The 17,410-nt window shown below is 39.3% G+C and overlaps 2 protein-coding genes across 5 annotated transcripts in view; one reads left to right on the forward strand and one right to left on the reverse strand.

The window, feature by feature from the left end:
- Window positions 1-1,668: 1,668 nt before the first annotated feature.
- Window positions 1,669-6,510, reverse strand: rpl34 (ribosomal protein L34). Of its 3 annotated transcripts, none has more exon segments than NM_001365119.1 (5): window positions 1,669-1,804; window positions 3,192-3,295; window positions 4,131-4,230; window positions 4,329-4,402; window positions 6,370-6,510. In NM_001365119.1, coding segments are annotated over 4 exon segments (354 nt in total). In that variant the 5' UTR covers window positions 4,394-4,402; window positions 6,370-6,510; the 3' UTR covers window positions 1,669-1,719.
- Window positions 6,511-6,582: 72 nt separating this feature from the next.
- Window positions 6,583-17,410, forward strand: part of sec24b (SEC24 homolog B, COPII coat complex component) — a 45,765-nt gene continuing 34,937 nt past the window's right edge. For both annotated transcript variants that reach the window (XM_002939286.5, XM_012955553.3), the window contains exons 1-3: window positions 6,583-6,743; window positions 8,506-9,183; window positions 16,136-16,219. In XM_002939286.5, coding sequence (XP_002939332.3) covers window positions 8,637-9,183; window positions 16,136-16,219 — 631 coding nt within the window. In that variant the 5' untranslated portion in view covers window positions 6,583-6,743; window positions 8,506-8,636. The remainder of the gene's footprint in view (window positions 6,744-8,505; window positions 9,184-16,135; window positions 16,220-17,410) is intronic.

Here is a 17,410-nt window from a genome sequence, read left to right on the forward strand (position 1 = left end):
TCTTGTGCTGTTACTAGTGGGGCTCTTCTCCTGGCTGGCATAGACCACTCTTTTCCTTCACTTCCTTCCTGATTTTTCCTTTTTTCTACCTATATGTTTACTACCTTATCACTTTTGTTTCTTGTTCTTTATTTTAACAAACCACATCTAATTTATGTGAATAATGTTGTTTACATGTTGGTTGCTGGGCAACTCTCTTCACTGGGTAAGAGATTAAAGTGGTTGAGGACTTGCAATCTGTTTGCACCTTTTTTTCCTCCTTAGGAAGGGCCTTGTCAGGGAAATAGAGGATTTCTTTTTGGTTTTAATAAAACCTATTTTGCCTATGTTGGCGCGCACACACAGGTTTTTGACAACACCTTTTGGCTTTAAGTTTATAAAACTGCTTATGCACCCAAGATGAGACTGTGTGCACCATTTGGTCATTTAATATACAGTATATTAATTTTTTTGCATGTTCTTTATTTTTTGTTCCAATTTCCTTATTTTATCACATAGTTTTGTTTCACTTTATCAATCCCTTGAGATAATGATGTAATATAACGGCACTTTATCACTCCCATTTTTATTCCCGCCACAGTATGTTTATTAGGTCTTTCTTGGTTTGTATTTGCACTTTGAAAAAGGCCTTTGTTTTGGCCAAAACGTCAGCCTCCAAATAAAACACTTTTGTTGCCTCAAGTCCTGAGTTGTGCTGACCCTCACTACTACGTACTGAATGTTCTCACTTTCGGACTGCACCTAGGCCATATCATTTGACTTTTATGTGAGCGCCGGTGATCTGAAATATTACTCTCTTGTTCATCATTCAACCCAGATTGGCTGCTAGGGTAAATAGGACCCTACCTAGCAACCAGAAATGCTGAAAATCCAAACTGGAAAGCTACTATCAAAAAACAAAATTCTCAAACAAAAATATGAAATATGAATCAAATTTGATCAGAATATCACTCTACATTATGTTAAAAAGTTCAAGAGGTGAACTACTCCTATTGGAAAGTGGCTTATCTTTCATTATTAAGGAGTTTTTGGATAAACAACCTCTTTAAATGGCATGATCATTACAAATTGTTTGGGATACATACACCCCTAGGTTATCATTTCTATACACCATTTTGCTGCTTAAACAGGTTGTAAATGTAACATAGTATGTTTGATGTCTCTGTTACAAACCAACAACTTTGCAGTAGGGATCACTTATGAATAAACTAATTTTTTCCAATTGCAGCCTCCAAACCCCCCCAGCTCCATACCCAAAACTTAAAAGTGGCTGGCAACCACATTTTCTACAGGGAGTGCCAAACAGAAACAAGTATAAATGCCACCTAAACATGATTTCAAATACACCTAAAATCAAAATAAACTTGGCCCATCTTTGCAGTTTTCCTAATCAACAGCATTCCCAGCAGATCCTTTAAGAAGCTAGTATTGCATTTTAGGGCAGCATAATAGCCAGTGTTTCAAATGCCCCATTACTCATTATCAATGACCTGTGCAGCTGCTTAAGTGAATATACTTTATAATGGGAAGTGTGAAGGCCCCCCAAGACATGCTTTGCATTAAACAAAATGTGGGGTACTGCAGTTTTTTTTTTTTATCTTAAGTAGACCCCTCTTTTACTCAACCAAATAAAGAGTTTGGTTACAGATCAAGTAAAAAAAGACCAAACAGCTTAACAATTACCCATATTTATTGTGATGTTACAAAGCAAAAATGATGTTACTTTGCCTTTTGGCTTTGTGCCTGTGCCTTCAATACTTTCACAACGATCTTCTGCTCCTCAATGAGGAATGCCCTCTTAATCCTGAAACATTAAAGAGTTGTGTGTGTTACTTAAAGACATTTCATAATCATAATAAAGTGATTTTTAACAGCAGCTATTTACATGCCTTAAGGTACACATGTAGCAGTCCCTTAAACAGTAGTTTCAATCTTGGGGCTGGCCCCAACAGTGGGAACGTGGAGTAGGGTAAAAGGCATAGCCTGAAGGCAGTGAAGCCAGTGCAGGTGAGATTTGGGGAGAATACCTATATGCTTTCCTAGATATACCTAAAAGCCCAGTTTGAAAATAAGTCAGGGGTGGGGGAAAGCAGTATAAATGCTTAAAAAAAAGTTAGGCAAAATGTTTTCCCTAACCTGTAACCTTGCTATGACTTAGAAAGTCCAATAACCCCTGCTTTATAACAAATATTGCGTTTTTTTTCTCTCAAAGTCATAAACCAAAACTTTCAGACTGTTAGGTTTAATCAGTGCAAGATATTGGAACATGGCTTCTGAAGCATATGTAGTGTTCTCCCCTGGCACGCGACATAGCAATTTTCTAAGCTGCCCAAGCTCTGCTTCCACCTGTCAATTCACTTGCCCATCCAGAGAGTTCAGAGCTCCCACTAACCGCTGCAGAATGTGCCAAGTTGCCACAAGCAGTCTGGCAGCATGCTGCAACATTGCTTACCTACATGTGATCTTGCTAGATTACCCATACATATTCATTTCCTACCTAGCTGGAAAATGTTTTTTGGGGGTAGAACATTGCATAGCTCTCTAGTTTTTCTGTCAAGTCATCAGAAAACATTTAACAAAAAAGTGTGCCAAAGAATCATCTATAGCTCAGACAAATTAGGGGGCCAATGCTGAAAAGGGGTGTAAAAACCACCATCGTAGCATAGGGACTAAATACAACCCAAAATTTAGTCTTCTGCTGTATCAAAACAACCAAGCATGTTTGCACGATGTCCATTTAGACCCCTAGTGAACTGAGCCTTCATCATGAAAATACACCCAATGGTGCACATCCCCACATAAAATAATCCACTAAAGTAACATGGGGTAAATTCACACTAGTACTTGTTTCACTAAATCTAGAAGCAGGTGATGTTGCTTGCAAATCTTTGTCCATTACATGAAGGGTAATCCCACTGCAAGATCAACACGTATATACGCGGCAGCAGATGAGTGCTTTTATACAGGTCACACACAATAGTTTGATGCAAAGAGCAAAACAGAACAAAAATCTTTAATCGCAACCCAGAACCACATCCCAAAATATTCCCAAGCCATCTGCAGGCCTAAAACTACTTCACAACCACAAAACATGCATGTTACTTGCATGGACTTGAAAGCACTTAAATGGTGCTTTCAAGTCCTATTTCAGGCCCATGTACAGAGCCGACATAGCTGAGAATAAACCTTACCTATCACGAACACATTTTGCACACATGGATCCACCATAAGCTCTGCTGACGTGCTTCTTAGTCTTTGACAGTCTCATAAGTACTTTAGGTCTAACAGCACGGATCTGGATAAAGAAAAAAATTAGTTGTAATTTGGTGTTAAAGGAGTTGTTCACCTTTAAATTAACTTTTAGTGTGACAGATATTGATATGCTGAGACAATTTGCAGTTGGTCTTCATTTATGGTTTTCAGTTATTCAGCTTTTTGATCACCAGCTGTTTCTGCAGCTACATGGTTACTAGGGCTTTGTTTACCTTGGCAACCAGGCAGTAGATTGCATGAGAGACTGGAATATGAATAGGAGAGAGATTAAATAGAGAGATAAGGAATAAAAGGTAAAAATGAAATTGTAGCCTCACAGACCAACATTTGTTTGTCTTTCGGGGGTCAGCAACCCCAATTTGAAAGCTAGAAAGGGGCAGAAGAGAAAGGCAAATAATTCTATAAAAAATTAAAGACCAATTGCAAAGTTGCTAGAATTAGGATATTCTATAACATACTAAAAGATAACTTAAAGGTGGACCACCCCTTTAAGTAACTAAGTAAACACTAGTATATTTTACTAGCTTAGATGCTACATCATTTCCATGTTTATTTTTATAAAAATGGAGAGTAATATTTTTGTACTGCAAACGTCATGTTGAGAGTCAAATGCAATGCAAAGTAGGAAGAAGGGCTAAAGTTTGGACTAAAATTTTGAAAAAAGTACCTCAAGGATTAACAAAAGAGTGGACTGGAGGAGGTAACTAGCTAGAAGTTCATTTAGGATTTAATCCGAGGTAAACACTTGTTTGTTGTACAAGATAATTCTAAATCCATATATTACACCATAAGATCTTTGGAAATATGTAATCAGGACCCTGACTGTCTTCCCACTAAAAAAATATTGATTTACTTACACCACGGAGTCTTCCAGGGCAGATGCCACATGCTGACTTGGGTGCTTTGCCAACTTTCTTGGTGTACAGGTACACAATTCTGTTACCTGGTGTTCGAGATCTAGACAGAAATGAAACCATACAGTAAATCATCATTACCTTAAAACTGAAAACAAAACACCATATTAAAAAACTAGAAAAGAAATAATGCAAACTTACAGTCTTGTTTTGTTGGAGGCTGTATTGTAGGACAGCCTACGACGGTATGTGAGGCGCTGAACCATTTTTGATATCTAGAAGAAAGAGCATGGACAATTAGAGATAGAAAATCACTGCACATTTCCAGACATTACTCTATTGTATTCCTTAGCCAACTACTGGTAGTGGCTCTGGGAACCCAAGCTACAAAGCATGAAAACCCAACTCAATTTACAGCACTAACCATATTAACCCATTTATAATCAGTGTTCATTAGAAACATAAGGGTTAATGCCTTAAATGCCCAATAAAATATCACCCTTACTACAATCAGCTGAACTGAACACTGCCTTACTGCTTTACATACTTATCGGCAGACACTTGTTACCTGCTCATGACCATGTATTATTTTTGCTTTGGACTCTGTACCAGACAAATGTCACATATAGTTAGGTGAGCATGCCACCCAAAGGACAGTGTCCTGGCATTTATTAAAGATGACACCTGGACAAATGGCTATCACATTAAACATGCATGGCAATAAATCCATTTATAAACTGAGATTTTTCATTATAGAAACTATGCCCCAATGCAGTCAAGTTGAAGGATTTACTAAAAATCCCAGAATTACTCTTTCACCCGTTATAAGGATTAAGTGATGTTTTAATTAACAAAGCTATAAAGCACATGAATAGGTGATGTACTGAAAAATGTTATCAACGCAATTAGATGGGATCAATTTACAGCTATTTTGTCAAATTAATTTGGGAAGATTTCACTGACATGAAACTGTTAGGGCTCTGGCACATGGGGAGATTAGTCGCCCGCGACAAATCTCCCATGTCTCGGGCAATTAATCTCCCCGAAATGCCATCCCACTGGCGAAAATGTAAATCGCCGGTGGGATGGCATACGTGGCAGAGTGATGTCAATGAAATCGCGCCGCCGCGGTTTGCCATCCCACCGGCGATTTACATTTTCGCCGGTGGGATGGCAATCTGGGGAGATTAGTCGCCCGCGGGCGAGTAATCTCCCCGAGTTGCCTTCCCCTGCCATCCCACCGGCGAAAATGTAAGTCGCCGGTGGGATGGCACACGCGGCGGCGCGATTTCGCACAAATCTCCGAAAAAGTCTTGCGAGTCTTTTTCGGCGATCTCCCAAAATCGCACCACCGCGTGTGCCATCCCACCGTCGACTTTACATTTTCGCCGGTGGGATGGCAGGAGAAGGCAACTCGGGGAGATTAGTCGCCCGCGAAAAGGGAAGGGAGATTTGTCGCGGGCGACTAACCTCCCTGTGTGCCAGAGCCCTTAAGGTGAAGACACACAGAGCTATTAGTAGTGGCTACTTGTCACAGCTACTAAAATAAACAATTCTGATCATTTCCTGATAACTGTCTCTAGTGTGTTTTAGCAGAGACCTCAGTATTGTCTATGGCAGGGAATTTTCTGGCGTTTAGTAGCCATGTAAAATAGCTGCTACCAAGCAGCTCTGTGTCTTCAACCTTAGGGTGCCCCTGGCATATCTACACATTGATTACAGAGCAAGGAAACAAACAGCACGAAATCCAACTACAGTCTTTACTGCTGCTCTGACCGCCAGGAGAGAAAATAAACACAACTCTTATCGTTACAACAGAACGAGAAGACGAGGTTGAAAGCTAAAGAGGCTTCTCATGAGGAACTCAACCTGCAGTGGTACAACTTGCTCCTCTACACGCAATATGCCTTAAACTATCTAGCAACTACAGCTCGGAAAGCGCTATTTGCGCAATAAGTTACGATTCGGGCTTGTGCCCCACATGCTACCAGAGAAGGCAAGCCCATCATACTGCAACTAAACCGGGATCCAGGCCTGGGAAACCCTCCAACTCTCATCACATCCTCGCTCCATTTCTCTGACCGTGGACTCAATATACGGCCAATACAACCCTAAGCCAACCGGGGAAATGCCAACTATAGCAATGCGGCATTAAAACGGCGAAACAACTAACACACCGACTAGGATGGAGATGGATAGTTCACTCAGACATCGACTACAATTGAAGCAAAGACGGCCATACCTGGAACCGCCGTCACCGGAAGAGAAAGGAAGGAGGAGCGGAAGGCGTGTATAGGAAGACGGAACTATAGTCCCGCCTACTTCTCTTTAGAAGAGCCGTACTAGCGCGGCACTGTATGACGTACTCTGTGCTTTGCTTAAGGGGTAACAGGCCGCCCCCTTCAGGCGCCTAAGTTCTGCGCTTATATACGTCTAGTCGTGATGCGCAGTCTCGCGAGATTAGGTCTGTGACGTCGTGATTATCTGTCGGGCAGAAGCCAAGGAGCTAGGCAGTACCGGCGTTCCGGGACGCTGAAGCTGCTATACCGGGCTGCGGGTTGTGTAAAGGAAAAAAAAACAAAATAGGGCCTGTCCCGTGAAAAGCTGGACTATTGGGTATGTACTGTATGTGTTTGTGTGTTTATAAACATGAAGTCTGGTTTTTGTGATCAAAATGGTTTATATGCCTGTTGGTCATAATGTGTCAGGGTTAAATATTTTGCACCTAGGAACTATCCTCAGTAAAAATGCGAGAATTTCCCAGGAAATTTTGGATGCCATTCTGAAAAAGAGGGATTGAAAACTTACAAGGGATAATACACTCAAGGAAAGAATTTGGGGCCCATTCACTAAAGTGAATTGGGCTTAAAATCACAATATTCAGAGTAGCCACGATCATTTCTGATGTTCTAAAATGTCACTAATTCTTTTACCAGTTGTATGAAAATACCCTAATTGCCTTCTGAAAGTCACAACATTTTTGGATCTGAACATTCGTATACAGCACAAAGGCCTTTCTGGCTTTGAAACCTTCAATATATGATTTTGGAAGCCTTCCATAGGACTCAATGGCACTCTACAGATCCAACCTGGCCAAAAGATAGTCACAATACCAAAGCTTGAATGAATTCCGAAATGTTTGTAGTCTTTGAGAAAAATGTGACTTTTGCTTGGAACATAAATACTTCATTGAGGTTTTGTAAATGGGCCCCTTTTTTGTCCCAGATGTAAAATTAACTACAAAGCGGACATATAGGTTCCTGACATTTTGCTTATTTATATAGTCTTCTGTGGCGCTCTCCTTATAATAAATCTAAAGCCACTGGTCTGCTTTTACCAATATAAAGGCATTTGCACATCAGTGTTGGCATAGCAGAGAAGCTATTTAGAATGTACTGGTTATAGTATTTTTTCATAAACAGGGTTTAATTATCAGTCGTTTTTCCCTATGTCTCTATATCATTTAAAAAGAAATATGCCTGCCAGCATATTACTTTTTGTCAGTTTAAGGGCACCATATGAAATGTGATTTGTTTTTTTGTTTTTTTTAGGTAATGCATAATATTATGCATAACATTGTTGGTAATATAAATACGTGGCCTGTATTTTAACATTTCATTCTGATTTTTCAAGGAGCCTGTGTATTGATTAATTTGTGAGTTAATCATTAATTGTCATGGTGCTCTTTTCAGATGTAAATGGAATTCATTTAGTGCATCACATGTGTGTCGTTACTGGAGACTCTCCAGATGTGCCCTTCTGGCTACCAGACAACTGCAAACTGTAAAACAAAAAGCATACAAGTCTATAAGTAGCAGTATGGCTTGAGCTTGTGCCTAGCTTTGCCAGTGGCAGGTTGTCCATATGGCATCAACGGAACAGTAGAAGCAAGCTTTAAGGAGCTGGACAACACACCAAGATATATGTAGGTGGAGAGCCTACCTCTTTAATGATGCCAACTGTGAATCAACATCTCGGGGGTCCCCCCACTTTGTCGGGAGGGGGGTTGCCCTCACCCCCAAGAACATTAATGAACAGGTTTTCACAATAAAAGAAGTAATCTCCCTGCATGCATATATCTTGTTGTCTTGTGCCCCTCTGCCTCCTTGCATCCCTTATTATATATCTGTGTTGCTTACTGATACAGCTCCAGTTCCTGCTATCTGAGGAGCTGATGTTTAGACTTGTATCTGTAGCTGGGGTCAGTGGGAATGCAGGGGGGACAAATGAAAAGTAACATTAGCACCATATAGCTTATTAAAGGGATAGTTATATGTTCCTGGCCAATGCAGCAAATTGGACTTAAGAAGCAATATGTTAATCTGACATAAAGCTGATATATAACAGCATTTTAATGTTATATTTTCTTTTTCTCCAGACCCAGCTCAGCCCAAGACTTCATCTGAAACCACAGTTCATTTTTCTCCAGCATTATATTCCCTAAGTGCCAAGTAAAGTTACTCACTCATAAACAGCAAGTTTGGTGTTGATTAACCTCTTAACTATGCAATGTTGTCTCAAAATTCTATGCCACAGCATCAGCCCAGTTTAGTAAATACAAATCATTTGTCCCATAAGTTTTACCATAATCCGTCACCAGGTCATGATATTCCAGCTTCACAAAAAACAGCTGAAGGGGTAGGTCTTTCTGCCACCCAGGGGCCTCCTGGTGTTTTACAACCATACCCAGCATTTAGTGGCGACTACAGCTATGCGTCTTATCCTGCTAACTCCTCATATACACCTCAGGGATTACCTAATTATTCTGATCGCATTTCTTCAACTGTGTCTAGTCAACACTATTCAGGAGCTCAGTACACAAACTTGCCTGCTAGCACACAGTATGGTCAAGTGATATACTCCCACAATGTTCATGCAGTTGCTCAAGTGACAAATACAGTCCAAAACGTGCACGCATCTGGTCCCCCTTCTCTACTTCATCAGGACTTAAAGAGGCACAATGCAGCCCCTCTGCCCACTGTAGAACAACATGGTGCCCAGGATGTTCACATGCAGAATTATGGAGTATCTTTTGGACAACAGAATATTAATTCAGGTAAGACAATAGTTAGATGATTCTGCTTGCATTCTAGTAAACCGAACACCAAGACATTTCTAGATATTGTTAATGTAGAGAGCAGTTGAACATGACCCTCTGATTATTTTTCCAGCAGTAAATAAAATATTGTCCAGAGATCAAATGGAGACTGCAACATCATTTTTAGGATACTAAAGAAATTTGTGTCTTGTTGCTAATCTTTCTTTTGAAATGACCGTTGCAAGCCGTAGCATTATGCTAGAGGGTAGCTCTCTAACTTATGTGGTACAGAGGGCCAGAATTTTTTTGGTGTACATGGTGATGGGTAGATAATGGAACCCAGCATTGACCACTCCCCTTTCATAAAACCACACCCACTTCAAACCACACCCACTTCAAACCACACCCATGTTATCACAAGAACTTTTAAGACCATATCCACATTAATGGTCCTAGCATACAAGAAAACCAAATAATTGGTGCTCACTGCAGGGTTATCACCCAATTGTGAAAGAAGTTTGTTATGTAATGTTAAGACATACCCTTATATCCATATAACTCCTCTTCCCCTGTGGGAAGATCACAGCAACCCCCAGCGCATAATTAACAAATATTTGCAAATGCTAACAAACTCCCGTTGCCAGTTTCTGCTCCCACAGCATAGAGCAGAAAGGTTATGGCACACACTGGCAGCATAGGGCAGGCAGACCATGGCACACACTGGCAGGTTTGAGTAGGGAAGTAGACTGGGAAACCTATTACTATGTAAGTAACTGATCATGACCATGCCTCACGATGAACAGTTTGTACTGTACTACCTACAGTAACACTGCCAGCATTGCTGCTACAGTCTGCCTCAGTCTGTCTGAGGTGTGAACAGGTGAACAATGCAGGGCCTTACAGGTGTGGACAACACAGGGGCTTACAGCCTAGATCTGAGGTGTTAACAATGCAGGGGGTATCAGTACTGATTCAATGTAAAGCTTACACAAAGGTAAACGTTCACAGCAGCCAGACACATGAGCGCCACACACGGTGGGGGGGGGGGGGGGGGGGCGGGGGCATGGGCTGCTGTCACTTTCACACACACACTGTCAGTTTAACCAAGAGACAGTTAACCTTCATGCATATTTTTGGAGCATAGTAGGTAACCCACTCAAACAGAAACTTCTTCCAGATGGCATCACTGCAAAGCAGCTGTACTGTACTACACAATGTGCCAATGTGCTGCTTTTAGATTTTGAGTCATAAAGCAGACATATAGGTTTTTTGCCTACTCAACCAGTTTTCAATATCTGGTAGATTCTTATTGGAAAACAACATTTCCTTGTCACTGTTTATTATAGTACTAACAGCTTTTAAATATATTTGTGCTGCAAAGCAACTGAAGTAATAACTTATGAATGCATTATGAACCAAGAATGTCACACATTTATTTAAGTTTGAGTTCTGCAAACTCTCCCAACCTCTAGCCCATATATAGGATACACATATTATACTGTACTATTGACTATACTGCACAACTTCTTGGTACCTTCAATCACTATGTTTTTACATTACTTTTTACTTTACTTCATGGGTTTTATGGGTAGGGATTTGTGTACTATTTTATTGTTACATTGTAATTTTGAGGTGTACTGTGGAACTCATGGTTTTGGATTAAACTCTCTCACTGTGGTTGTATATTTATCATAATTTAAAATAGGCATATGGCTACCAGAGGTACAATTACGCACTTAGACACTTGCAAATGAGCAGCATTTATCTTGGTGCAGGTGCATTGTTAAAACTATTGTGGGATATCTCAAGGGAGAGTTTTGCATTATTTATTTTTTATTGAATGATGCAACAAAGGTTTAGGTTAGGATTAGGTTAAAGCAAAAAAAAATAAAATGAGGCTGTTAGTACTGAGCTGGTTAATTGTAATGCTGAGTCCTTTAAACTGTTCTCCCTTCTCATCAGTTCACCAGTGTTTTGTGAACTGGCTAAATGACCACAGTCAGAAATACCTCTAGTTTATTTAGTAGTGACTTGAAAACTCGGGCCCTAGATAAGGGATAACAAAATGAGAAAAGGTAAATCATTTTTTTGTAAATTAGAAATATGCCTGGGTGACAGGTCCACTTTAAGCTGCTGATCCAGCTTCTTCAGACTGATTCTGCAGTTATCTGCCCATAAATGGGGCCCTTTGACAAGCCTACCTGATCGACTGTACCCACGTTCCTTGGGATTCAATCATTTGGCCCTAGGGCCACACCATTGTATCCGCTCAATATTACATAGGTGGGCGTATCAGGGAAAGATCCACAAGCTAGGCTGCAGTGTCAGTCAACCAGATCTTATATGTATGTAATGTATGGCCAGCTTAAGACAGAAGGTAAACCACGCTGCAGAAATCAGTCATTTCATTATCTAGCATGGAGCTCTGCCACCTTAAGTATAGTGACCCTTCATACTTTTAATCTGCCCATGGCCTCCTTTAGAATAGACATCAGACTCGATATAGATATGTTAGAGGTATGTTATTTTGGGGCTGTTTAGAGGCTGTTTAATGATTTTTTTTTTTTTTTTTTTAAAGTTAAGTTTAAACTGGAAATATCTGTGGTTTTGAAACTGAAGTGACACTCTACTTCCTGATACCAAAGAACAAAATCAAACAAACTAGCGCTGAGCAGCCTCTGTATAATAAGATGCTCTAAAAAGATAACAGGCTATAGCTGGTAAAAGGGAGGGGTTTATTTATTCAGATGGCTTCTCGGTCAACTGCTGGTTTGTTTGACTTTGCTATTTGGGATCAAGAAATAGAATGTTTCATTTTCAAATTATGTAATATAATGGGACAGTTGTGTCATACTTCTAGAGGTTTCTTGAACATTTGGGTCAACATACTAGTCGGTGCTGCAGCCACTCAAAAATGCTATGTTGCTATGAGCTTGTAAGTGTAACAAATTTATACAACTCAAGTTTACAGAGATACTGTATGCCATGCAGTGCATGGGAAGTCTCTTAAAGGAGAAGGAAAGGCTAATAAAGAGTTAATCTCAAGCTGCAGGCATACCTTCAGTTGTCTCAATAGTGCCCTTAAATCTCCCTATATTTCTCCTGTTAAGAAGATCTGAAGCTAAACAGGAAGAAAAAGCGCTGAGCTATGTAAAGAACGTTCCCATAATGCCTCACTCCTGCACAGACACCGGGACCAAGTGAACATGCTCTGTTAGTTAGACTATGAGTCAGCTTCCTGCTGATTGGCTCAGATCCACATTCCTAAGGGGGAGGGGATTGAGCTCTTAGCATTCTTGAGGGAGGGGGGAGCAGGAGAGGGCAGGAAGCTGAAAGCTGCATGTCTGTGGCAGACACTACTAATCTTTTTACAGAGTGTATCGCCTTTGTTTAAATGACCGGAAGCCAAGTTTAACAGGTATTTTCTTCTAAAGCACTCAAAATAACAAATGGTTTTCAGGATAGGGCAATTATTGGGGGAGGGTAGAATAGATTTTTTAGTTAAAATTTTTTAGTGTTACTTTTCCTTTAAAGAATAGGAATGATGCTCCTGTATGATTTTCTTGCATTTTGCTTTTATTTTTTCAAGCCAAATTGACTTGTTCGGTAAAATAAACCTTTTATGCGGTGGTGAGGGGAACCATCCTTTGTGCGGAATGAATTGTTATATAAACATGGGAAAAATTTAAAAGCACAACTCCCTACTTTTCTTTAGAATTTGACTTTGTCATGTTTGGGTACAAAAAGATAAATCCTTAATCAGGTCAGTATTCACAAATCTGAGTGAAACATGTAATTTGTGGGAAATTTAGTACACCAAGAAAATGGGGACTTGCCTCATTGCACAGTATGGTCTTATTAACAATGAACAAGACATGCAGCAACATTCTGAGAAAAGGGAGGAATCTGTGCTATTAAAATTTCATCTGTCTGTTTAGCAATTTCTGTCTTTCTATATATATATATATATATTTATATATATCTCAAAATAAAACAGCCAGCACCAAGGGTCTTTGTGTTTCAAAAAATCTCTCGTGTATTATAATTGCATGTACAACCGACGTTTTGGTCCCTTTTGGGACCTTTTTCAAGGGAAAAACGGTTGTACATGCAATTATAATACACGAGAGATTTTTTGAAACACAAAGACCCTTGGTGCTGGCTGTTTTATTTTGATATTTATATGATATCCCGTGCACAGGGGCAGCAGATTTTTGGAGTGTGGTGCTGTTGTGTGGACTGTTTTATTTATATATATATATATATATATATATAATATATATTTTATTTATTTTTTCTTTATGATTTTCTAATGGAAGGCTGCCAGTCACTGGACTGAGTTTTAAGTCTTTTGTACTGAACTATAGAATCTCACTACATCTGCATCTATTTATAAGGGCTAAATCTCTAGCAGGAAGTCCACCGGAATAAAACCCCAGGTTCTGTTGCTGAATATACTGCTAAAATATTTTTCTTTTGTCATTTTGCAGTATATCTGCACAATATAAGAAGTTTGGGTATGTAAATTTGTAATAAAGCAGGAATTTACTTCTGTATATGTGGGATATTGTGCGAAATGGGTTTTTAGTGTTATTTTTCTACCAGTTTGCTCAATTGACACCCAAAACACCTTCCCTTCAAGATATTGTACGGTACACTTATAGTAGAATAGAAAAGAATATATGAAATTATATTTTTTGTGAAATAATGCATTGTTTAGTTTGTTTTAACCTTTTATCTTGGCTTCACAAATAACTGATAATGACAGTAAGCACGATTTACACCTGTGTTCAGCTCAATAAACAGAGCTAGAGTTGAAAAACTTTTTGATACACCATAAACACTAGCCAAATATCTGTTAACTAGGCATGCTGTTCCAGTTCTATGGCCTATGTTTTCAGTCTTTATTAATACACAATTCATCATGACTTCTTGTTAAAGGAACAGTAACACAAGAAAAAAATGAAAGTGTATAAAAGTAATTATAGTATAATGTACTGTTGCCCTGCACTGGTACAACTGGTGTGTTTGCCTCAGAAAGACTGCTATAGTTTATATAAACTAAGCTGTGCTGTAGCCATGGGGGCAGCCATTCAAAGGAGAAAAGGCACAGGTTACTTATCTGATAACAGATAAAATTGAAAGTCTTTTATTTCCAGCTTAAATGGCTGCCCCCATGGCTACACAGCAGCTTATTTAAATAAACTATTTTTCAATTTTATCTGCTATCAGCTAAGTATCCTGCGCCTTTTCTCCTTTTGAATGGCTACACCACAGCTTTGTTTATATGAACTGTAAAGGTCTCCATACACTGGCAGATCTTCTGCCAATATCCCCCACCTACAGGTGGACGAGAATCGGGAGAATCCAGCGTAATTCAATCATTTGATCATTCGATCATTATAATGACGGGCATAGGTAAAGTCGGTCCGGGGACCGCATCAACGAGCCGATGTGCTCCTCGATCCGACTAGATTTTCTAACCTGCCCGATCGAGATCTGACCAATTTCAGGCCAGATATCGGTCGGGCAGGCCTGTCTGAAGTGCCCATACACAGGCCGATTAGCTGCCGAATCGGTCCAAGGGACCGATATCGCCAGGTACTATCGGCCCATATAAGGGGACCTTAACAGTGTTTCTGTAGCAAACACACCAGTTCTACCGGTGCAGGACAACACTACATTATATTTTTGATTGGTGTTACTTTTTCTTTAATGGCCATTTCATATCCTTTTTGTTGTGAGTCATATAGAGGGGGCATCTGGTGCATAGATCTTTAGTTACTTCTTACAAATCCTGTTTGTTGTGACAAGAGTGACAGAATGCTTATAAAGTGTGTAATTCCAACAGATGTTTAGGTCAGTGTAATCCTCTTAGCAATTGCTCATGTAGGTTATTACTACAGTCTTATTTTTTTTTTTATTTGTAAAGCATGGAGCCACCACATCAAAGACGACAGAAAAACGGGAGGGAGAGAAATGGGAAAGCTTTTGGAAAACTTACACTTTCCAAGACCCAAAATGCCATGGTGTTGATAAAGCAATCCTTTAACTCTTGGAAGTACATGCATATAATTAATCTGGGGATAATATATACATAGGTATTTGAATTCAAAATATGTTAGAAGCATACTAGTAATTTTATTAACCACAGTTCAAAATAATTTAGCCTTAACTTGCATTAACTATTATACATAGGACTCTTGCATATTTTTGCTATTGCCTTCTTGCCAACTCTCTTTTCTTAAGTGTCATTAATTCTTTAGGTCCTTCCAGGAAGAATGCTGCTACCAGCACTCTTGACAAAAGACATAAACCCAAGAGCAGTTTTCTCTAGTTTAGCAACACCACACATTCAACAGAGTGATCTGTTGTCTTGCGCTCCAAGCATTAATGAAAATATGGTATCAAACTTAGTTATGTGGATTCTTGAACTGCATTGTTTATTTTGCTGTGCCAGCAGTCAGGCCTGAATAAAGGTGGCCACACACGTGGCGATCTGACGATCTTTCGTGCAACCATCAGTCGCACAAAAAATTGTTAGATCCGCCACTAACCTTCAGGGCTGAAACAGGCAGATAAGGAGGTAGAAACAATAGGATTTCTACCTCCTTCTGCGATTCAGCGCTGAAGGCAGATTTTGGTCAGGTGCCTTCTATGGCGTTCGATCAAAATCTTTTAACTGGCCCGATCGGCGAGTCAACCGATATCAGCAGGTTCCTGCGATATCGGTCGACTCGCCGACTTGCCATACACGCACCGAATATCGTACAAAACGAGGTTTCGTAGGATACTATCGGTGCGTGTATGGCCAGCTTAAGGGAACAATGCCCTGTTATACTGTGTCTATGCTTATCTTTACTATACCAAATCTACCTGTTTATGGCTGCCCTTAGAAACTTGCCTGTGTGCTTTCTTGTTTCTATTATCATATATTAGCTTTGTTTCCTAATATTTTCTCCTTTTTCAGCCCATTCTGTTGCTGACGGCCAGTCGCCAAGGCCTGAAGCTAAAACATCTCCTGTATCCTTACATCATTCTGCATTACAAGAAGGTACCTATATTTAAAAAATATGTTTGTGTAATGTTGTTGTATAGTATATCGAAAATGATCATTTCATTCATTAACGTAACTGCACAACACATGAATGCTGTATGTAGTCTAAATATAAAATATTAATTTGAGACTATACATTGCTCTGTTTTAGTTATTTTTGCTGTCCATAACAGAACAATATCATTTTAATTTTAACTGGCATGTACTTCTGAAAACAAATTTAGGCATTTGTGTACTCTCCTAAAGGCTCTGAAACACTCAAACTAAAAGCCATCATATAAATGCATATTGCTCTTAAGTGTGTGCACAAATGGAGCAGTGCAAGTTCCATTTAACTGAAGAAACCTATACATCTTTTCCCTAGTCTAATGAAAATTGTCTGCAATTACAAATTGGTTCTTGAAAAGAGCACCCAGTCCCTCTGGGATGGAGGTTTTTTTTTTATATTTGAAAATAATAAAGTTCAAAACCTATTTGAATATACTCAGTACATTATTAGAGGTGTATTTCAGCTGTAAATGGGGTAAACCTGAATTCTTCTGAAGCTGGAGTTGCTTTTTTATCCAGATGTTTCTTGCATTGTACAATATGATGTAGTTTGAGCCAAAATATTGGTTTATCAACATTGAACATCATTTGCCAGCATGCTGCCTAGTTCTACAGTTTGGTCAAATTCCTTCGAAAAGTAGTAACATCCTACAAGGAACCAATTTTTGCACAAGTTGTTATTTTTATCTTTAGAAAATAATTGAGTACTTTCAATGACAACCTCAAGGTCATAAATTAAATAGTAAAAGGCCAAGCACAAATCCTTGCGGTACACCACTAACACTGGACCAACTAGAAAACATTCATTTACGACCACGCTTTATAATCTACCCTTCAGCCAATTCTTTATCTAAGTGCACATGATTCAGGTCAGTATTCATCAATTGAATCTGTAACTTTCTGTGTGGTATTGTATCAAATGCTTTAGCAAAATCTAAGTAAATCAAGTCCACAACAACCCCAGGCTTCTGGTCAATTTTTCATAAAAGACAATTACATTTGTCTGGCAAGATCTATTATGCATAAACTTACAGTATTGTGACTTGAAATTTATCCAAGTATCTTATTGCTTTTACCCCCCACCAAAAGTTTTTCTACCACTGATGTCCAACAACAGGCCTGTAGCTTCAGTATGGGAAT

The sequence above is a fragment of the Xenopus tropicalis genome, chromosome 1, assembly GCF_000004195.4.
Source record: "Xenopus tropicalis strain Nigerian chromosome 1, UCB_Xtro_10.0, whole genome shotgun sequence".
NCBI classification, from domain to species: domain Eukaryota; kingdom Metazoa; phylum Chordata; class Amphibia; order Anura; family Pipidae; genus Xenopus; species Xenopus tropicalis.

What these genes read in the sequence shown, in the direction of transcription:
- rpl34 (XM_004911108.4), bottom strand. Translation starts at nt 4,393, where the DNA reads ATGGTTCAGCGCCTCACATACCGTCGTAGGCTGTCCTACAATACAGCC. An exon ending in GCCCTGGAAGACTCCGTGGT is followed by an intron (nt 3,296 to 4,130) that starts GTAAGTAAATCA and finishes TTCTTTATCCAG; the next exon opens with ATCCGTGCTGTTAGACCTAA. An exon ending in GCAAAATGTGTTCGTGATAG is followed by an intron (nt 1,805 to 3,191) that starts GTAAGGTTTATT and finishes TTAATGTTTCAG; the next exon opens with GATTAAGAGGGCATTCCTCA.